This window comes from Hipposideros armiger, unplaced genomic scaffold (genome assembly GCF_001890085.2).
Source record: "Hipposideros armiger isolate ML-2016 unplaced genomic scaffold, ASM189008v1 scaffold_309, whole genome shotgun sequence".
NCBI classification, from domain to species: domain Eukaryota; kingdom Metazoa; phylum Chordata; class Mammalia; order Chiroptera; family Hipposideridae; genus Hipposideros; species Hipposideros armiger.
The window spans coordinates 1,271,859-1,294,051 of NW_017731659.1; the positions used below are offsets into that span (position 1 = coordinate 1,271,859).

The following is a 22,193-nucleotide window of genomic DNA, read 5'->3' on the forward strand; positions in this document are numbered from 1 at the left end:
TCCCACCTTTGGTAAAGCTGTCTCTTCTGCCAGGCATGTCCGTCCCTTACTTTGGCTGCTGGAATCCTATCTTAAGGTCAAATACTACCCTTAAAAATTTTCAGTCCTGTTTTTATTCTCCTCGTGTGTTCTACTAACCAAGAGGGTCCCACCCTGACCTTTCGTAGGGGTTTATCTTGACCTTTGATAGTGCACTTCCTACCTTGCCCTCCAGTGCACTTTCTACGTTGCCCTCAAGTTACCTTGTGTACAAAATGGCATTTAGATGAAAAAGTACTTGGGAGGAAGGATCACACTTTGCTCGTTTTCACATTTAACTCAGTTCCGAGCACTTAGCCAGTTAAATTTATGGCACATGAACTCACCGCACAAAAGCAGGAACTTCATGGTTCTCATTCCAACTCTGGCTGAGACCAACTCACCTTTCCATGCTCAGAACACTGTGGAATGTGATGGATTCATCAAACACAGACAGCATGTAAATCTCATCTATAATCACATGTAGGTTATACCTGCAAACCAGGAGAATATCAAGGCTCTCTCTGTAATCTGAACTCACATTCTTCGTGGTCAGCTCTGGATACAGATCAGATACTCCTACGGCCCCAGCAGCCCATTGAACCCTTCCCAGGGTCATGGTAAGGTAGAGAGGCTGGTACACTCTACCCTAGATCTGGCTTGGGAGTACTAGGTAGGAATAGAACCCAAAAGACACGCATGAGAACATGTTACCTAACCCTTCACTCATCAAGCAGAGACCAATGGGCAGTAGATGGGTATCTCAGCCAATTTTCATCTTGTACAGTCAGGAACTCCCACCCCGAGCCTGAAACAATGGTGGTAAGTGGGCTAAGAGCTTGTGCATATCATGTTTATTCTCCCAACAGCCCTCTGAAGCTGTTATCTCCATCTCACAGATGCAGAAACTCAGTTTCTATAAAGTTAATTCCCTCCCTTAGGTTTTGGAGCTGTGTATGAACCCAGTTCTGTCCAATTCCAGCCCACAACTTCCAGCGTTCTTCCTCTGGTCCCTATGCTATGCCATTCATTGGTGTGGGTTAGTTTATGTGGCTTGAATTAGTGCATTTCTAGAAAATAGAAGGTTTTCTACCCCAACTAATAGGGCTGTTTCAAGACTCCTGAGATATGTGATGTGAACATGATCTTAGGAATGGGACATGAAAGTTCTTTAGAGACACGTCTTCATCTTCACCTCCCAGATTCGAGAGTCTGTCTTCCTTGGCACCTCAGGCCAAGTGGTTTGAGAAATGGATGCTGGGAGAAAGTGCTTCCACGAACAGGTGGAAAAGCAACAAGACTGTAGTAACATTGTTGTGTAGGTGTCTGTACATGGACAAGACTAGAAAGGAAATGGCAAAAAAAGCTTGGTCAATGCGATAGGCAGATGAGTGCGTATTCCTTCATCTGAATTTCACTTAGTTATACACTGCTTTGCAGAACACAGTAAGCAGCAAGAATATTTAGGGTAAATTATTCCTGGTTCTGACTTCTTGACGACCAGCAAGAACGGAACCCTGTTTAGGGTCTCCGTCTAGTCTCAAGGGCCGAACCCCTACCTCTTGGCAAACTCCAGGTATTCCTTCAGTGCGTCCCGGGAGTAGACGTCTCCCAGAGGATTCTGGGGGCTGATGAGCAGAAGGCCTTTGACGTGCTTCCCCTAAAAAGAACCCAGCAACCCAGTGAACACAAATCCTTTACATCTTCAAGTTCAGCCAAGGTCAGTCAGGACACCCAACACAGGACACCTCACGAAGGCCTAGGCAGGATCTCGAAACAACTACCATACTGCCCCCAGAGGAGGAGCAGGAAGGCGCTCTGGGGGAGGCCCCAGGCAGGGCTCAGAGTTCCGAGGGGACATGCCCCTGGGACACTGCCTCTTCTGAAGGAGCCCACACTGACTTGGTGAGCAAGTTGTAGCAGTTTTAGGGCTGAAGCCCTTTCAGAGGCAGCAGGGCCCACCCTGAACACATGGAGACCTCCTTACCTTAAGCCTAGCCTCAAGCATGGCTTTCTCCAACTTGCCCACAGTGAGCTGGAACGGACAGGCGTTTGCACCAGTGACCTGGAAGACAAACACTGCCTGAGGACTGCCTGTCTGAACGCTTTCATCCCTCATTCCTAGAAGCCCTGAACAATCCTTCGCCTTCACACCCAGGGCGCCAGTCCCACATGCCCCCTTAGCCCTGATTTCTCCATCCTCCCCGCCACCATCACTTACACGGGAGGAATGCAACGCCCCCTACACCTTCCCAATGCCCCAGAACATCCCACTGCCTTGGTGAGCTGAGCAGGGGAAGGGGCCCCATTCTGACCTCGCTGTCCAGGTGCACATGAATCAGCTCAACTTTCGTGTACAGGTGGGAAGTAAAGGCGAAGCCACCATAGAAGGGGGTGGGGGTCAGAAAGGCCTCTGGAAGTACACGGAGACAAAGCTGTCAGTCCTGGGTCTCTCAGTCAGAACCTGCCAGAACCCCTACCTACAGAGCATGTTACTCTGGCAATCCCTCCTACTTGGGATTAATGCTTTTGTGCTCAGGCTCTATAAAAGTTATCCATTCTTATAAACAGTATTTGGGGAACACAACTCAAATTTCTTCTTTGGGGGTATACTAGAGAAGGAGACAGGGAAGAATATTGCTAGGAATGGCTCAGAAATCAGGGCACGGATCAAGCCAGCCTTACTCGCAAGAGGAGCACCGGTCATTGATAAGGTCTGGTCAGGTCCAGGCCAAATACTGGAGGCTGTGTTCCCTGCACAGGGAGGGCTCTCACCTCTCCACATGACTCAGGTTATCTGTACCTGGTGATCTCCTGTGTTCTTTTCTTCCCATCCATTTGGCCTCATTGATGAGCTAACCAAGGATCCACTCGTCTGAATGAAACTGACCATCTTGGTGACTTCCCTCCATGCAGCCAGAGCTCAGTAAGATCCGAGACTCTTGTTTGGGCATTGTTCAGAGGGACATTGAGAACAGATCTCTCAGCCTCATTTGGTCTAGAACTAATTAGACTATTTTTATTTTTGAGGTGATTGAAATTCTATAGTGTAAGCCAGTTTACCAATGCTCTCTGCACTGGAGTTGAGCCCCCAAACCCAGATAATACTAAAATGAGTAGGCTCCTAATGTCACCATTCCTGAGAACTGTCACATGATTTTCTTCCTTATCAAATGGAAACCCAAATCCCTCGCTCCTACAGAAATAGTAGGGAGATGTTCTGATTAGTGTAGGGGATTCCCAGCATTTTTGAGGAAAGGCCTTGAGTCAAGATGCTGTTCATCCCTAAGGCCCAATGCCCATGTGCTGCTGTTTCCCTGAGGGAGGGCAGAGCCCACTGACTCACCACCTGGGTCACACAGAACCATGGCCAGTGCCAAGAAGACAGAGCAGCAGCCATTTAGAACAACCACCTGAAAAACATGCACAGACAGCAGAAGTCAAAATCCAGTCCCCAGGTATGAAGGGCTAGTCCCCGTCTTCCTACTCCTGGGTAGGGACAGGTACCAGGAGCCTCCTCCGTGGGGACCCATTGGACTTCCCTGTCCTGGCCATGAGGGTCTCTGCTGGTTCTCCCTGTACCTTCTAGAAAACACAGAGAGTCCCGCAAGAATACAGCCCTCCTCTAGCATGGCAGTGAGACTGGGATACAGACTCACGTTTTCTGGATCCAGCTGGGCAGGGGCCTTGCAGTAGTAGGTCAGGAACCGGGCCACTTCTTCACGCAGGCTGTGGGCAGACCCAGAGAGACTTGTGGTTCCCAAGCCCATTCCTCCTTTCAGGGTCTAGACTTCAGTTTTTTCCAAAGAAGAAGGCATCCAACCTCATGTTACAGGGCTACTGACAAGAGGCTATTGACTCTCCAGGTGACAGATCATAAATTTGGACAAGAACGCAGGCCTTTTAAATTATAGGGCAGTGTTATTTCGAGTATACCTGGCTGCCTCTGGACGAGGTTTTGCCCTAGGCATTTCCTAGAATTGTTTCCCAAAGAAACATGGAGGTAGCCAACCAAGAATCTGGCATCTTGAGTCCTTCCCTGCATGAGTTCAGTTTCCTGTAGACCCGAAGGCCACAGATCTGGAGCTCACTTACAATGGTTGTCCTCTCCAGTCAGTATATTGCAACAGGGCATCCTCAATGTAGTTCATGTCACTCCGACTCAACTGTTGACAAATAGAATGTGAGGTCAGCCAGACCGGGTAGCCCAACAGTCTTCATCCTGCTCCCAGGATGCATGTGGGTGTTTGCCCTATAACACAGGGCCTCACAGAAGGGCAATGGTGATAGGTGCCATGTGCTCCTGAATGAATGGAGGCCTCAATCTTATCAGAGTACACAAATAGATAACTCACTGGGAAGTGTTTAAGACATCCTCAACCCTACACATGGACCAGAGGCTCCCTTGGCTGCCTACCCACCACATTCCACCCAGAGAACACCTCTGAACAGAGCAAATCCCGAAGGTTAGATGTGTTATTCTAGAAGCTATTGGGTCATTGGGAAAGTCATGACATATTTTTCTATGTTTTTCAATGCAAAAATGCATCACGACTTTCCCAACGACCCAATATTTCCCCCACTCCCTTCCCCACTCTCCTAAGTCCCACTCCTGTATCTATCACATGCTGAGGAACATTCAAGGGGGACTGAGCCTGAACCTGGCTTACCCTTTCAGTCATCAGGTCCATGCAGAGCTTGTTCTCGCTGACACCAAGGTTAATGAAGCCCTGGAGATGGAAGGAATCTGACATCAGTCCTCTTGCCCAGGCCCAGATGGACCCCTTTAAACATGTCCCAGATGATTTCAAATGGAGATTTCAGACTGCCCATGAGGCAATTCAATCCATGTTTGAGAATTTTAAAGTATTAGACAACTTTCTACAAACCCAAAATCTTACAGCGTGTCATTTTCTCCTTTAAAGCCATACAGATAAATAATAGTTAGATTATGTAACAGCTACCCATCATTGAGTTATTATGTACCAGATGCTACACTAAGTGCTTCATGTGAGTTTCTTCTATTCTCTCCACTCCTGAGAAAAGAGTTCATTACAATCCCAGCTTTACAGGGAGTGAAGCTCAGAAAGGTGGAGTCATCTACTAGCCGTGTGACCTTGGTGATGGGCCTGAGAGCCTCGATCCTTAAGGACCACAGACCCTGCCTCATACCCATCCCTGCTATTTCCACCTTTGTGTAAGAGCTCTTCAAGTTATTGGAGGAAGAACGGTCCCTCAGAGTCCCAAGAGATACCTCACTCACTTGGTCCCCAGAAAAGCACATGGCCACTGACCACATGTCACTTAGCTTGAACAGAAGGGAAGGTTATGACTTGTGCTGTCTTCCACCCTCTGGCTGGGGACCTGTTGTGAGCCTCCATTGATGGAATCCTTTCATCGGTTCCCTATCACCCTTAGGAGAACATCCAAACCCCTCCCAACTGCCTACCTCGTCCATACCTCTTGTCACAGTGCTCATTGTCCCTACTCTAGCCACATGAGCCTCTTTTTCCAATCACTCCAAGCCTTTCCCACCTTAAAAATTTCATAATTCTGTTCGCCCTCCTGGAGGACCCGCCCTCCCATCACCACCATAGGCTGGCTGATAGCCTTTAAAATATCTTCACACACAGACCACTCAAAGCAGGCATCCTCTTAGTGTTCTCAGAAACAATGTCATTTCCCGATGGCTGACTACATTCCTCACCAGACCGAGTTCCATGGAGGCAGCGACTCCCGGGGGGTAAGAGCAAGTATTTAGGGAAAGCACGCAGAGCGGAGGACTGGAGCCCAGCTCTTACCTTTCTTGGGTGTGTCACTTAATTTCTTAATTGAACTTGCCCATTCCTTAATCTATAAGGTGACAATAGCACCTACTTCATGGGACTGGGAAGAGTAAACAAGAGAGCACAGGACTTGGCACAGGACTCAGTAAATCCCAGTAATTGGGGCTCTCGAGTGTAACCCTTCTGTTCTCACCAAGGGGTTCTTGTCCTCATGGTATTTGTCTCCTAGGTAGGCTTTGTAGTCCTGGAAGCTGGACTGGTATACAGTAGAGATGTCGATCCCTCGGTTGGACAGGTCATAGCTGATGACTGCAGCTTGCAAATCACTCAGTGGGCGACCTTGCTGGTCAGGCTGCCTGGATGACTGGGCCTGCTGCCCAGCTCCAACATGGCCACTCGAGTCCAGGGGTGGGCAAGGCTGTAAGAGGTTGACCACCTGGCACATTAAGTGGACCAGGGTGGCTTCCTGCTCCCTGGCGGCCTGCCTGTGCCTTTGCTCCTCCGGCCCCGGGTCCTGCTGCAGGTGCCGGGTCTTCAGCTGCATGATGTAGTCCTCTATGGTGTGCTGCAAGCGCAGCAGCATCTCCTTCAGCTGCATGCTCTGGTTTCTGAGACCCTGGCTCCTCATCTGGCCACGGGGCTTGTGCAGGGTTACTGATTGGTGACTCATAGTCTGCGTCTTTGTTTTGGCCTCAGCAGGCTGGCCCGAACCTGCAGAGAAAGAGAGAGACCATGAGGGCAGCAAAGGGGACTCTCCCTAACCCTCAGGTCCAGATTTGATCTCGTACTGGCCTCTGGTTCCTCCCACTCCCATGCCATGGTTATAGGCCCCAATCGGTTCAGGAGGAGTTAACCTCTCATTCAAGGGCAATGCCTACGTGGCCCCCAAGCCCAGACAGTGGAGCTCTGTACTTTTTGGTATTGAAATGTGTTCTGAGGAAGAGCCTTGGGGATCACTTTGAGGAAAAGGGGACACTGAACAGGCTCTGAGTTCTCCACCCTGAGCTTCAACCAGAGTAATTCCTACTTTATAGGGTTTTAAGGAAGAAAAGGATTTTGCTGCTGGGACAGGACAGGAAGAGAAGCTGAGTAAATCATTCTGCTAGAATAGCATGGAGTAAACTGCTGCCCAAGGGCCCAATCCAGCCTGCCACCTCGTTTTGTAAAGTTAGTTTTACTGGAACAGTCACAGTTGTTTGGTTGCATAGGTATTATCTATGGCAGCTTTTATACTAACTACAATGGCAGAGTTGAATAGTTGTGGCACAGACCATACAATCGACAAGGCCTAAAATATTTACTATCTGGCCTTTCATAGACAAAGTTCACCACCCCCGTATTCTTTTTGCCTATTTTATCCAAGTTAGCTATACCAGATATTCAACACTCATTCTTTCCATCCTCCTTCCTTCTCACTTCCTGTAAACACCTTGAACAGGCTCACTGTGACAGCTGCCTTAGACTTCCATCACTAGTAACTGTGGGCTAGATACATGGTTCTCAAAGTTCAAAGTCCACCAGAATCCCTCAGAGGCCTTGTTAGGGCAGAGATGAGTAGGCCTCATTGCCAGACTTCGATTCAGTAGTGGGACCTGAGAATTTTCAATTCTAACATGTTCCTGGGACTATACATACTTTGAGAACCTCTGATTATGCAGGCGGTCCTCTGTCTGAAAAGAAGTCAAAATGCTGCATAAGACCTAAGGAACACCATTTTAAAGTCTTAAAGAATCAACCAAACAACAATCAGATAGCAGAAGCCACAAGGTAAGAAAATCTCGGGCCAACAGCGGCCTCTCGTCTTTACAATATAATTCCTCATATCCCCAGACACCGAGACTTCTTTTTCTAAGAATAGAGATTTATGCCCCTTCCACCAAATTCCATATTCTTCTTCGAAGTCACATCCCCTGACATATGTAAAACCTTGTTACTTCTTTTACAAGTGTGGCGCCAGCACTTCAAAGTACCCAACACTCTGCCCAACTTCTCCAAACTATGTTCGGTCTGCTTGTGATGTTCCCATAGCAACCTATACTTCTATATGACAGTACTGCTGCTTGTTTAGTATCTGCCTAGGTCAGCCTTCATCATTATATCCTTAGCACTGTGCCTGCCACATAGGTAACCGGGAGGAGAGGCACAACCACGAGAATGTTGCCGAGTCAGTGAACACATGAGCCATGAACCAGGACTTTGGCCATGGAAGAGGGAGCTATGGCCAGATGAGACTACAGGACAAAGATGCACCGAGTCTTGACTCAGGATGCCTACGTTTCGTCAACAGTGATATAAAGAACTTCACTCATCCGTGTTGGGAGCTTACCACTTAGAAAGAAATTGAACAAATGTGAGCTCTTATGCCTGGACTAACCTTTTGTAGCATAAGCAAAAGCTTCGTTCTTGCCCACCCTCCCTTCCCTAGATGTAAGAGGGTCATTTCAATGGAGCTGTCAGCCCTGGGGGTATGTAGGTCACACTGTCCTTTCACATATTTGGATGGCAGAAAGGGATAGTTCCAGGATCAAGTGGGGTTCCTTTGGTTTTGCCTTCCAAAAAGTGGTGCCCATCATCCATGTTGGTCCTGAGGAGTCTGGTGAGCAGGGCCAAGATGGCGGAGAGGAACGCCCTTCAACAGGCAAGAAGCTCTGCCCGGGGCTCCGCCCTTTCCCAAGGCTGGGATCTCACATAACGAGTATCTTTGTCTCATGTCACCTTAATAACAAAATCAAAGTTGTGGCAGCTCTGTAGTATCAGATAGACTAGCACAAGGTCCTAGAACTTAAAGGTATTCCAGTTCAGGCTGGTTTAGAGACTCCCTTGGACTTCTTGACCTGGAAATCCTTGCTGTTACCAAGGTTCCACTACTCCGTCCCACCCACCCAACCCTCCGCCTGGGGCTCCAGGTGCACAGCTAGCAGGGGTCAAGCTGGAGCAGGGAATTCCGCTGGAGGCGCTAGAGGCCATTGGAGGAGGGAGGGAGGCTGTTTCCAGCAGTCAGAATGAGAACCTCTTCAGGTAGGTTTATGGTGCAGCAAATGGAGGCCAACTAAAAGAGGTGTGTTTTTCTGATAAAATGTTTTCTGATACAAGGAAATGGCGTATGCGGCAAGGCCAGGAGGAAACCTGGCAGTTGGACCTCTGCCAAGACCTATCTTTTCCATGGGAAAAGTCTATTGGGGATGATGCTGTTCCAAAAAGGCAATAACGTCCCCAAATTGCCTGGTATCGGAGTATGCCAACCCTCTCCTCAAGTTTCCTTACCTGTACTCTTGGTTTCAATATTCCTCAGCCTCCAAGCACATACCCCTCAAGCCACACTCAGGTATCCCTCCCACCCCAGTGCCTCCTAACTTTCTGGGAGGGTGCACGTAAATTCAAGGCTTGGCATTCACTTTTGGGGTTCCATATGCCCCGTAAGTCCATTGGTGGCCCAACCCCACTGGGGGTCCAGGAACCCACCTGAAAAGCCTCTCTCTCACTCCACATCCCGCGGCTCGCCCCACCCTGCCACCAGCACTTACCTTGGGCTCTGGCTCCCCTCATTTCTTCTTTGATCTAAAGTGCTGTGCCCCATGAAACCGTCCTTGACCAGCTGGGCTCAGGGACCTTTCCACGGCTGTCCTCCTCTCATTACGCTTGCTTACCTCTGTGGGCCTGCAGCCCTGCTTTTAAGCACAAAGTGCTTTCAAGGGCAACAATGAGCTACACCTTTTCCCTCCCAAGGGGGTCTCCCCAGGAGCTCGCTATTACCTAAAATGGCCTTTCTTGGCACCATTACAGAGGAAGGGTCAGCAACGCCCACACTTGAGAGCACCCTGCTCTGGAGCCATGGGCTCGCAAACGTTGGTGGCATTGGCATCACCGGGAGAGCTAAGAAAGTGCAAGAAGGCTCTTGGAAGTAGGCTAGGGCCTGGGCTAGGTGATTTGAATACTTACCAATGTTTGAGAACCACTGGAACAAGTGAATCTCAATAAATCACAAATGAGCTACTAACTTTCCCCATTTCAAGGGAGGCCCTGATTGAGGACAGGTTGAAATGGGTTAGTCTAGGGCAGAGGGGCAAGTTGACAAGGAAGCGCTGGAATGACCACCAGGAGGGTTGGTTCCAATCCCCCACACCCACCTGACCGTGGTCCTCAGCTGAGCCACCCAGGCTTTCTGGTCCTCAGTTTCTTGTGTTAAAGTGATGGAGGCCATGAAGCCTACCTCACAGAGGGTGATGTGAAGGCTAAACAGGAGGACCTATCAAAATGATAGGGCAGGTAGAACTGGCCCATAACCATGTGTGTTTTCCCCTGGGCAGCTCCTGTCCTGCCTTCCCTGGGGGGACAAACAGAAGCAAGGCCTGTGGTCTGAGAACACCCTGTCTTGTGATTCTTCTCCAACTTTAGTGGGTGTTCGTTCAAAGTGCAGATGCCTGGGCCCCACTAAGGGGTTCTGATTCTGTAATTGGGTCTGTAATTGGGCCCAGGAGTCTGCACTGCAGTATAGAGCCCACTGGGCGGGCAGTTCCCTGGGCCTTCGCTCTACCTGGGCTTCAGCACCTGCACTGCTCTGCCCCCAGGACCTGCCTGCCTCACCTGCTTCAAGTCTTTGCTCAAATCAACTTCTCCAGTAGACCTACTATGACCACTCACTCAATTCTATAGGCTGCTCCACCTTCCCGCACTGTGGTTCACCCTCCCCCATTCTACCTTCCATTTTTATATAGGACGTTTCCCCTTCAAATGTACTGTGACTTTACTTATTTATTATGTGCATTGTTTATTTTTAGTCCCCTCCTCTAAACTCCATGAGAGCAAGGGTCTTTGATTGTTTTGTTTACTGATGTTTCTTAGATGCAAAGAACCATGCTTAGTGCAATAACATTTGTGAATGAACGAGTGAATAGATGGATGAATGAATGAATGAATGATGCCTGGGTCTGGGTTCCCCTCTGGACCATAGACTTCTCGGGTTCTGCCATAGTTCCAAGGCACAGATTGGATTCTCGGATAGCATTTGTTGATTGTTATTGATAACTAACCAACAAGCAACTGAAGGAGGGAATGAAGGAATCAATCAATTGTAGGCCCCAAGTGAATGTTGACCGTGGAATGAAGATTTGCCCAGAGGAAAACCCTCGTTTTTCTCAACCTCCTGCCTTTCTCACAACCTACCTCAGCTGGATGCCCTCTGCTAACCGTGGGTACCCCTTCCAGCACAGCCGCTGTCACATGGATTTGCCAAGAGGGGTCGCTAAATCCTAATTTTCTTTCCTGGCCCAGAAAACTCAAGGGAGCCACAGCTGAAGACTGAGAGAAGCCTCGGGTGACAGGAGAAAGGGAAGGCCAGACCTCCTCCTAGAACCTCAAGTGCCCCTTCTCTGAGGGGCATCACCTGGGAAGGGCTGGGCACATGGCTGGGCTCAGGCAATACAATCCCGTTCTACCTGCAACCCCTGAGCTCTTAGGGCCTCCTAGAATCTTGGTCTTACAGACAGGGCCCCAGACTCAGAGGCCGGGTGCCTTGGGCACTGTCACACCACTGGAAAACAACAGTGAAAAGATTAGATTCCAGATTTAGTGAATGCTGTTGGTCTCTCCTCCGCGCCCCCTCCAACTGAGCTCCTTTCGGCATCTCTGTTCCAAGGGAAAAGCACGGTTCCAGGTCCAGCGTCTGGCTCAAGTCTAAAGTAGAAGGCCTTGGGTTCTCTTTCCTGCTGGGAAAAGCGTGGGGTCCGGTGGTTCTGGCCCATTCATTTCATCTTCCTCCGGCAGGACCCGAGGGCCAGTTACCCTGCTGATTGCCCTCTGGGAAACAATCTCCTCCCAACCATTACCCTGCAGGTCCTGTTCCTAAAGGGACTGCAGGTGTTCCCTCCTCCAGAGAGCCTCTCGGATGCTCCGGCCCCTCAGAGCTCGATTGTCTGTCAAGGCTCTGAGCCGTCACCCTACTACGTGTTCTCTGACCTTGGCACGCAAACCCCACTGAATTGTAAAGACCTTGCAGAGAGAGACCAGGTCTTTGCTCATACTCCCCTTTAGCCTATGGGGGCTGAGCATACAGGAGAAGTCAAGTAGCTGCTTTTTGTTTACTCCTGAAATGGGGAAACAGATCCAAAACACTTCCAGGGAGTTTTTAACCAAATTTGAAAATGACATCTGTGTCCTGTTGCACAACAGGGAGGAGCAGGTAGCGTTATTCTTTCATCCAATAAATATTTATTGAGCAACTGCCATGGGCTAGACACAGTTCTAGGTGCTGGCGACACAAAAGGCAACAAAAGAGACACAGCCCTCTTGCAATTTACCTTTTAAAGCAGATGACAGAAAATGGGCAGCATATATAAATCAGTGAAGAAAACCCAAGCTGGGGGTCAGGGATTGAGACCGAGAGGAAAGGCTATGTAGATAGGGTAGTCAGGCAAACCCCACAGGAACAGAAGGGGCAATGACGTGGATCTCTGGGGAGTACTGTTCCAGCCAGACAGCAGCTCGTGCAAAGGCCCTGAGGTGTGAGCAGGTAGTTGCTGTATTTGCGGAAAGGATCTCCTAAGGTTTGATGAACCTTGATAAGAACTTTGGCTTTTATTTTGAGTCTGGTGGGAAGACACCACAGATCTCCCAGAGCTGGTATGTGAGTGACTAACTGCCTTGTGGAGCTGGCTGGGGTTCCCACACCAGTCAGGACACCTCAGGCTATGGGAGGTACGTTCCTGGCTTGGATTCATAGGTTCTCATTGCTAGACTCGATCACAGAAATCCAGAAATTGCTCCTAGAAAGCCAGAGGTCTTCATCTGAGGCTCCTGGAGCCCCAGGGCGACATTCTCAACCAGGACCACATCAGAGTCACCAGGAAAGCTTTCCCCCCCAAACCAATGCCAAGTTCTACCTCTCCCTCGCTGACCTAGGGGGTGAACGCCACTCATTAAGAACCCCTGTCTTCGAGGGGCTGCGGATAGGTCCCTCATCCCACCCCAGATAATCATCTGCCTGTACCTTTGGGGTTAAAGGGATGAGAAGGACTATAGCTTTCATCAGATGCCCCCAAAGATCCAGAATCATATTCCATGGCCAACAGTGGAAAGCAGGATCAGAGACCAGGACCCGGCATGTTCAATGCCCCCTTTGTCCTCCCGATCTCGCCCTCTGCAGCGCCTCCGGCCCCCTGCCAATGCCTCCGCTCCGCTCCCCCTCTCACCGCTTTGCCTAGACTTATTTTGATGGCAGCATCTCCCTTCCTTCCAGCACTTAGCATGCTGCCAGCATTCAATACCTCTTCAAATATGAATAAGCCCTTCTCCTTGCCAGAGCTGTGGCTCGGTTAAGTCAATCTTTTCTGGGCTCTTTCTGTTTGCTGTTCCCCACGGTCTTCCTGCGTCTCCTGTCACAGAGGAGTTTGTTCCAGCCACCCCGTCCTCCCTTGCCCAGGACTCAGTATATTGCTTAGGAAGAAAAGGGTTTTGTTTCATTTTCCGTGGACACTAGCTACTCTTGTCACCCACACTTCAAAGCCAAGGGGCCCCTTCAAGAGCTCCGGTCCTGGGAGCGAGACCAAGTGACCTAGGCCTGGGTGTGCTGGGGGAGGACAGGAGGAGACAGCAGCGGTGGGGTGACTGGTGGCCTGGCTCCCCGAGAGGCGGTGCTGTCTGGCTTTGGCAGGCACTGAACTCATCTGCTTGTTGTCTGGACCTGCTTGCTGTGCTCCCCTGAGATGCCCCTTTCTCTGCATGGGGTACGGTGTAGCGTGATCTAAATGGAGTTGTTGTCAAGGGCCTGGAGTTCAAGTCACAAGTTCAAGTGCCAGCTTTACCACTTACAAACTGTGTGGCTGTAAGTAAGTTGTTAAGCATCTCTGGGATCAATTTCTCATCTGTCAAGAGACATGAGAGAAGAAGGATTGAGAGGATTACAGAAAATAACGAATATAAATTTGAGCCTTTCGTTCCGAATCCTGTCTAGCCATCCACCAAACCATCCCTTCACCTGATTATTAAAACACTCATTCTTTCAGTCCATTTTTATTGAGCCCTTCTGTGCGCTCAGCAGTCTCCAGAGGCCAAAGCCATTACGAGGAGTCTTTTGGTGGGAGCAGACCCCTCTCACCCTCACCCAGGAGACCTAGGAGATGACGAATTGAGAGTTTCCACCAGACTTTTTGTTCCAGTCACAACTCATTTGCGACTTCCTTCCGATTGGGAAACTTCTTGGCAGGAAATCTTCTCCTTGTCCCCCCGAGAGTCCTGCTCTGAATTATTGGCTTCTGTTGACCTGGGTCTTCCTGCAAACCAGACTCTGAGAAGTTGGTCTCACCACTTCCCTTCTTCCTAGAAATTCTTAGGCAGAGACAAGGCCCAAGTACCACCCCACTAGCCCACTCTGCTAAGTTGTCCTCAGAGTCAGAGGGGACTCCTTTCACCCCCAGAGCTTTCCAGAGAGCAGTTTCTTGGTGGCCCATCCTCGGCTTCTTGGGCACGTGTACCTGAGGTCCTCCGGACACTGTTGCTGAGCACTTAGCAATGTTATCCTCTCACCCCCATGGCCCCGTGGCAGCCTGGAACACTGGTGGTCTCCTCCCAAGTTGACACTGGGCCTGGCCATGTGACCGTTTTGGCCAATGGGACATTTAAACCTGATGTGAACAGAGGCTGACAGGTGCTTGGGACCTGGCCCTGTCCTTTTGAAATGCTTGCCCTTAGAAGCCAGCCGCCAAGCTGCGAAGACGCTCAGGCTAGACTGTGGAGTGACGAGAGGTCATGTGGAGGGAGAGGCTACAGGATGAGAGGCATCTTGAACATTCCAGCCCCAGTGGCCGGCCCATCTGATTTCCGCCACATGAGCAACCTCGGCAATGACACATGAACCCGAAGAGCCGCCCATCGGAGCGCCACTGATCCGTAAGTCATAACAAATCACGAGAAATAGCATATCGCTGTTTTAAGCCAAGAAGTTCAGGGGATGATTCTTACACAGCAATTGAAAACTGAAACAAATTTCAAGTCCTGGATTCTATTATTATCATCACATTGTACAGAGGCTGAGCCTGAGGTTCAGAGAACTTGAGTGCATTTCCCAAGGTTGCCCAGTTTGCAAGCAAATATGGAGGCTGTGAAAACGCACCAGGGGAGTCTCCTGAAGCGGGGAGCTTACCGGACTGACAGCCCCAGCCACTGTCCCCCTAAATCCACCGTTGCCCTCTCACTGATCAGCTCTGTTCCCCCTGGGCTGCTCCCAGCCAGGGGTCGGCAGCAGGGTGACTAGCACAGGCCTGTTCCTAGGAGACCCCGAATTCCTGCATCAGCCTCCTTTGGCTCAATGACTCCCCAGGGGCCTGGCTGAGGCGTTTTTGGAAGTGTGTTGCCGTTGGAAGTGTGTTGCCGTGCACCTCTCTTCCTGCCCCAATCCCCCTTCCTTCTCTCTTCTCTACCAGGGTCACAGAGTCTGACGTTTCTCCCACCCCCTCCCAGGACCTCGTGTTTCTCCTTCACAGGTGTTTCCCCAATAATCAGGTTGTGTTTTGAACCCCCTTTTGGTGTCTGCTTCTCAGAGGACATGAACTGACACAGTGAGAAAGCTGAGGTCCAAACCCATGGAACGTCTACCTGATGCTTCCTTTGTTTCTCTCAGACACTTTTACTCTCAGGAGAAACAGGCATCTTCACAGGTGGCTACCATCCAGACCTCAGGGGCTCTAAGGCCACAGAGAAGGAAAACTGCAAGGACAAGACAAACAAACAGGGAAGGAACCTCCACAGACATGTCTGGGGGAGCCGGACAGACACCTGGCTCTTCAGGACCTGACACAACCCAGGAGCCTCCACAGAAGGGACGGTGGGACAGGAGGGAGGACGACACACTAACATTTATTTTCTTCTCGGCCCCACGCCCTTTACTCACAGTATCTAACTGAGTCCTCCACATGCCCACAAGGCCAGTATTACAATCCCCACTTACAGGTGAGGATGTGAGGCTCAGAGAGGTGAAGCTGCTGGCCTTGAGTCACACAGCTACTTTGTGGGGGACCGAGACTTAAGCCCAGGTGGGGGCTGAGCAGTTGGGTACTTTCCAAATCCTGGGTGTTAGTCCCTGTTCTTTCACGTGTTCCAGGAAGACCTTGGGCAAGTTTCTTAACCTCCCCGTGTATAAAACCTGGACACTATAAATTGTCCCTTCTTCCTAGGGACATATGAGTTCTGTCCCCACCCCACCCCCGCCTCCAGTCCAACCAGTTTTCCATTACACCGCGTTGTTTCCATCCTGCTATTGACACAAATAAGGTAAGGACTTTTTAAAAACCCGAACCCAGGCTGATCATAATTGTGCAAAAACCAATGCCTGATTTATAATCCGGTGTTGCCTTTATTTCTATAAAAGACCAACACATCAATAACCCAAACCCTGATAAATTAGCGAGGGACACAGAAAAGTTGAAGGCGCCAAGCCAGGACCCCTCCCCCCTCTCCTAAAAAAAAAATCCCCTGGATTCTTTCCCCATGAGGGGAGGTTTTCCATAGGGACACAGTCCCGTGCTTTGGCTCAGGGACCATGCTGCCTTCTCCTTGAGAAAACTCCTGGGATAAAAATAGCCAAGCAGAAGGCGGCCCCTTCTGGGGCTTGGGGGAGAGACGGGAGGCGTGGCGGGGAGGGGGCCTTGGCGGACGCCTGTGTCCCTGGGAAACAGGATGGGGACTGCGGCTCTAGTTTGGGGTCTGAGGCGGAGGTGGGAGGTGAGACCTCCTGGTGAAGAGGAGGAAGACACGGTCGGGTCAGGACTTCCCAAATTCATCGAGCCAGAGAACCCTGAAGAAATACTGCTTAGGGAGCAAGAAAAGGAAGAGGCAGCGTCTAGACTTGGATGATCGCCACGCCACCAAACAAGAAAGACCAGGAAAAGCCCCTTCATACGGCAAAGAAAACAAAACCAAACAAGGTCCAGGGGACCTTGGTTTGAGTATCTGAAATGAACCCAGGCGAATGGAGCCCCTTCTGAGAGGCCCACGTTCCACAGGAGTTGCCCCGTTGTCCTTTCAGTCCCTGCCCCTAGGCCCCAGTTTAGACTCTGTCCTTCTCCTTAAGCAACCCCTTGGCCAGCCCAAGATCCACCGTTCCTCTGCAGGGCCACCTCACTGAGCCATGAGGCAAGCATGCAAGCAGAGTCTAAGGAGCTGAGGGTCACAGGCTCTCTGAAATGAGGACCCTTCAAGATTGTCTAGTCCCTTATTTAGGCCTCATTGTGAAGATGGGGTATCTGAAGTCCAGAGAGGGCGAGTAGCTTGTCCAAGTCACACAGCAGGTCTCCTGACGCAACCCAGCACACAGCTGTTAGATTGTCATTCATCCAACAGGAATGAGTAAGCACCTACTGTGCACCAGGCCCTGTCCTTAGTATTGGCATTCAATGGCATGCAATGGGGACAGGTGCACACAGAAAGCCTCTCTGGTAAAGTGACATTTGAGCAGAGGCCTAAAGGCAGTGAGGGTGAGTTATGAGGATATCAGGCAGGAGAGTGTCTGAGGCCGGGGGAACAGTGAATGCGCAGGCCCCAAGGCTTAGTGTGTTCAAGGACCATCAAGAGGCTGGGTGGCTCGAGTGGAGTATTGGGTGACGAGGTCAGAAACGGGATAGGAGGGCTCTGCAGGCCACTGAAAGGACGCCGGCTTCCCCTGTGAGGCAGGAAGCCTTTGAGGGTTTTGAGCAAGACTTGATCTGATTTACCATCAAAAAGGACCCCTCTGGGGCTGGCCGAGTGGCCTGTTGGTTAAGAGCTGGCTTGGGATGCCAGAGGGCCCCGGTTAGGATCCCACATATGAGGGCCAGTGACACTGCCCTCTACAGCTAAGATGCTGAACAACAGCTCAACCTGGAGCTGGAATGCCAGAGTCGCCGGCGTCGGCATAGGCTGCAGCGGGTTGCCATGGTCTGCCATGTGTGGCCAGCAGCCAGCGTGAGTGGCCCTCAAGCTGCCATGAGCGGCCGTCCAGAAGCTGGTGACGGATCTGCCTCGCCCGGGAAGAGCGCAGTGATGGTGCCAACTTGGGCCAGTGAAGCAATGTCCTCCACAACTAGACTGAAGAACAAAAGGACAGCAACTTGTCTGTTCCACTTCCCCCAATTCCCCAGCGCTGTTCCCATCCCCCAATTCCCCAATTAAAAAAAAAAAAGGACTCCCTCAAGGACCCCCTCTGATTACAATGTGGAAAAGCTTACGGAGGGTCAGGCCAGGTAGAAGGATATTACAATAACCCCACAGTGAGGTGGTGATAACGTGGTGGTCCTGTGAGGATGCCGAGAAGGGCTTGGACTCTGGTAGAGGTCAGGCCCACAGGATTTGCTACCTGATCAGACAAGGCGTGAGAGGGGAAGAAAGGCATCGAGAAGCACTGCCTGGCCTTGGCCCGAGCAACTGGAAAGACTGAGTTGCTATTTACTGAGGTGGGGGAACCGTGGGAGGAGTACATTTAGGGGGAGATGAGGACTGAGTATGTGGATCCCGCCTCAAGTCAGAACTGGCTCCCTGGGGGCCTTTCATTAGATCACCTGGTGCATTTGGTCCGGAACAGCCCACACCCAAGTTCAGCCAGGCTGTGTGGCTGACAGGAACAGCCCAGGTCAAGGCTGTGTTACAGGTCAGATTTCATCACCCCAAACTCACGCATACCACATCTCCACCCCGCAGCTCAGCCTGAGCGTCCTTGTTCCAAGGGACTCATCCATTCCAAAAACATCTTCTAAACAAATTCTTTCATCTCTCTACTACTTAGTGATTCACAAAACATTCTTTCTGTCTTATTCCATGACCCTCCCCCCAAGCCTATGAGATATATTGGGCAGGCATTATTATTCCTATTTTACAGATGAGAAAACTGAGGCACAGAAAGGCTAAGTCACTCAGGCAAGGATGCACAGCCACACCATCCAGGATTTGGGGGCGGAATGCTTCTCTGCTGCCCCCTGGGTAAGAGCTTCTCACACCACACTTTGCACGCTGAGAGGCTGGACTCAAGGATGACCACAGAACACTGGCCGACCTGTAGAGCAGTTGTGATGATTCTGGTCTAGGGCTAAACTGTCCAACACAGTAGCCACTCGTCACACGTGGCTGTTTCAATTCAGATTTAAATTTATTAAAATGAAATACAATTAAAAAATGTAAGTGTTCCCTCAAACTAACCACATTTCAAGTGCTTGATATGGTCAGTGGCTTCCATATTGGACAGCACTGATAGAACAGTCCCATTATCACAGAAAATTCTGCTGGACCATCTATATACACAGCCCTCCCTTCCCTCCCCCACCCTAACTCCCCATGTCAGAGAGGAAGGTTTATGGGTTCAAAGTGGTGTCATGCCAACTTCCATTATTCTCAACTTTTGCTGACAGCACACTACCTAAACCATATCTTACTCAATAATTGTTTTTAGATTGACTAACTTTTTTTTTTAATTGGCGAATTGGGGGAGGGGAACAGACAAGTTGCTGTCCTGTTGTTCTTCAGTCTAGTTGTGGAGGACGTCACTTCACTGGCCCATGTTGGTATTGTGATCATAGTGCTCTTCCCAGGTGAGGCAGTTGGTCGCCGGCCATTGGACAGCAGCTCATGGCAGCTCATGCTGGCTGCCGGCCACTCACGGTAGCTCATGGAGGCCCACTGCAACCCCACTGCTGTCTACGCCATTGCCGGCGACTCACCGCAACCCAACTCCAGGTCGAGCTGTTGTTCGCCATCTTAGCTGTAGAGGGCGCAGCATCACTGGCCCACCTGTGGGATCCGAACCAGAGCCCTGCGCTCCCAAGCCAACTCTTAATCAATGCGCCACTGGGCTGGCCCGAGATTGACTAACTTTTTAAAGTTAAATATATAATAGTTATATATTATATAAAGAAGACTTCTGCCTTCTCCTAAACACAATGTCATGGACTGGGTATACAAAGTATACACACACAAACATGCAATGAAAGTTGTTAAGTGACTATCCCATCATCTCATGAGTGGAAAACACTGGTATGGGAGAGAAACATGGGCTTTGGAAAAGGAAAGGAGCTTCACGGGTTAACCTGCTGTGTGTCCTTGGGCACATTTCTTCACCTCTCTGAGCCTCAGCTTTTTTTTTTTTATCTGTAAACTAAGTGTTCCAGTAAAGGATCAACTGAGTTCTTCTAAGAATCAAGTAAAGAGGTTTAGGGGGTGAGCTAGCACAAGCCTGGTACATGGTAAGTGCTCATCGAATGTTAGTTCCTTTTCCCTCCTCCAGGCCTACTCAGGGCCAAAAGCTTAAAACGGGAATAGAATGTCCATAGGGGGCTGTGAAAAGTGTCAGTAGATTTCTGGGAATCTCGAATTCCACATGGATGCATAGGGCTGTAAGCATGCCCAAGAGAGATCTGAGAAGGCTCTGACCTCTCTCTCCCCTCTGACTGACTTTGAGCCTCTGCACAAGAAGGACATGAAGGCTAAGGCCAAGTTGTAAGCTGTCTTCCAGAACATTGAACACATGCGCCAACACACACATGCAGAACCCCTTGGGAAAGGCTGAGAGACTTGCTGGATCTAGGCATTTAAGGAAATCTCTGTCCAATCATTATCTGACCAGCAGGCTAACAAGCAGACTTCAGGGGCCTCATGTGAGAAAGATGTATCCCAGAAAGGCAACATTGTGTTAACATCCAAAAATCACTCAACGTAATCCACCATATTAACAGAATACAGGACAAAAACCATATGATCATCTTAATAGAATCAGAAAAAAACATTTGACAGAATCCAGCACCCTTTCATGATAAAAAAACACTCAATAAACTAGGCTTAGAAGGAACTTCCTCAACTTAATAAAAGGCATCTATGAAAACCCACAGAGAACATCATTTTTAATGGCATTTTACTGACAGACTGAAAGCTTTTCTCTTAAGATCAGGAACAAGAAAAGGATGTCTGCTTTCACTATTTCTATTCATCATTGTACTGGAGGTTCTAGCCAGGACAATTAAACAAGATTAAAAAAAAGGCATTCAGATTATAAAAGAGAAGAAGAAAAAGGAGGAGAGGGAAGAGGAGGAAGAAGGGAAGGCGGAGAAGCAGAAGCAGCAGCAGCAGAGAAAAACTCTGTTTGCAGATGATATGATCTTATATATAGAAACTCATGGAGAAAATGCACGCTTGCAAGTGCGCATGTGCACAAACACAATTAACTCTAATAAAAGGACTCCGGCAAGGTTGCAGGATACGAGATCAAAATACAAAAATAAATCGTATTTCTCCACTCTGGCCATGAACAATTTGAAAATGGAATTCAGAAAACAATTCCAAGCTTGTTTTGCAATATAAAAGAATAAAATACTTAGGAATAAACTTAACAAAAGAAGTGTGAGGCTTGTACATTAAAAGCTATAAAACATCGCTGAAAGGAACTAATAAAGACCTCAATAAATGGAAAGACATCTCACGTTCATGGATAGGAAGGCAATTTGTTAACATGGCAATAATCCCCGGACTGAACTACAGATTCAACACAATCTTGATCAAAATCCCAAGTGCCTCTTTTTTTTTTTTGCAGAAACTGACAAGCTGATCCTAAAATGCATTTCGGAATGCAAAAGACCTACGTAGCCAAAGCAATCTTGAAAAAGAAAACCAAGATGGAGGACTCACAATGTCCAGCTTCACAATTCACCTTGAAGTTGCTGTAGTCAAGACGGTGTGGCGCTTGAATAAAAGCAGACAAAGAGACCAATGGAATAGAATTGAAAGTCCAGTAATAAACCTTTGCGTTTATGGTCAATTTATTTTCAACAAGACAATTTGATGGGGGCAAGAACAGCCTTCAACAGATGATGTGGAATACCTGGATATCCACATACAAAAGGGTGAAAATTGGACCCCTACCTTATACCACATGCAAAACTTACTTCAAAATGGATCAGCGACCAAAATACAAGAGCTAAAACTACAAAACTCTTAGAAGAAAACATAGAAGTAAATCTTCATGAACTTGGGTTAGGTAATGGTTTCTTAGATATGGCACCAAAAATATAAGTAACAAGTGAAAAATATTTTGTTGGACTTTGTGAAAATTAGAAACTTTTTTTGCTTCAAAGGACACTATTAAGAAAGTGAAAAAACAATCTCAGAAAGTGAGAAATTACTTGCAAATCACATACCTGAGAAGAATCTAGTAGTTAGATTATATAAAGAACTCTTACAACTCAATAATAAAAATAAATATAATCTGGGCCGGCCGAGTGGCACAGTGGTTAAGAACTGGCTTGGGACGCCAGAGGGCCCCGGTTTGGATCCCACATATGAGGGCTGTGACGCTGCCCTCTACAGCTAAGATGCTGAACAACAGCTCAACCTGGAGCTGGGCTGCTGTGAGTCACCGGCGACGGCATAGGCTGCAGCCCCTGT

The 22,193-nt window shown here is 49.2% G+C and overlaps 1 protein-coding gene across 1 annotated transcript in view; it reads right to left on the reverse strand.

Moving 5' to 3' along the window:
* ACCSL (1-aminocyclopropane-1-carboxylate synthase homolog (inactive) like) overlaps positions 1-22,193 on the reverse strand; it is a 135,232-nt gene that overhangs the window by 3,866 nt on the left and 109,173 nt on the right. Inside the window, exons 2-10 of the mRNA XM_019659975.1 lie at positions 5,998-6,515; positions 4,689-4,748; positions 4,114-4,184; positions 3,678-3,747; positions 3,365-3,431; positions 2,334-2,431; positions 2,006-2,083; positions 1,578-1,678; positions 423-512 (exon numbers count right to left, since the gene is read on the reverse strand). Coding sequence (XP_019515520.1) covers positions 423-512; positions 1,578-1,678; positions 2,006-2,083; positions 2,334-2,431; positions 3,365-3,431; positions 3,678-3,747; positions 4,114-4,184; positions 4,689-4,748; positions 5,998-6,474 — 1,112 coding nt within the window. The 5' untranslated portion in view covers positions 6,475-6,515. The remainder of the gene's footprint in view (positions 1-422; positions 513-1,577; positions 1,679-2,005; positions 2,084-2,333; positions 2,432-3,364; positions 3,432-3,677; positions 3,748-4,113; positions 4,185-4,688; positions 4,749-5,997; positions 6,516-22,193) is intronic.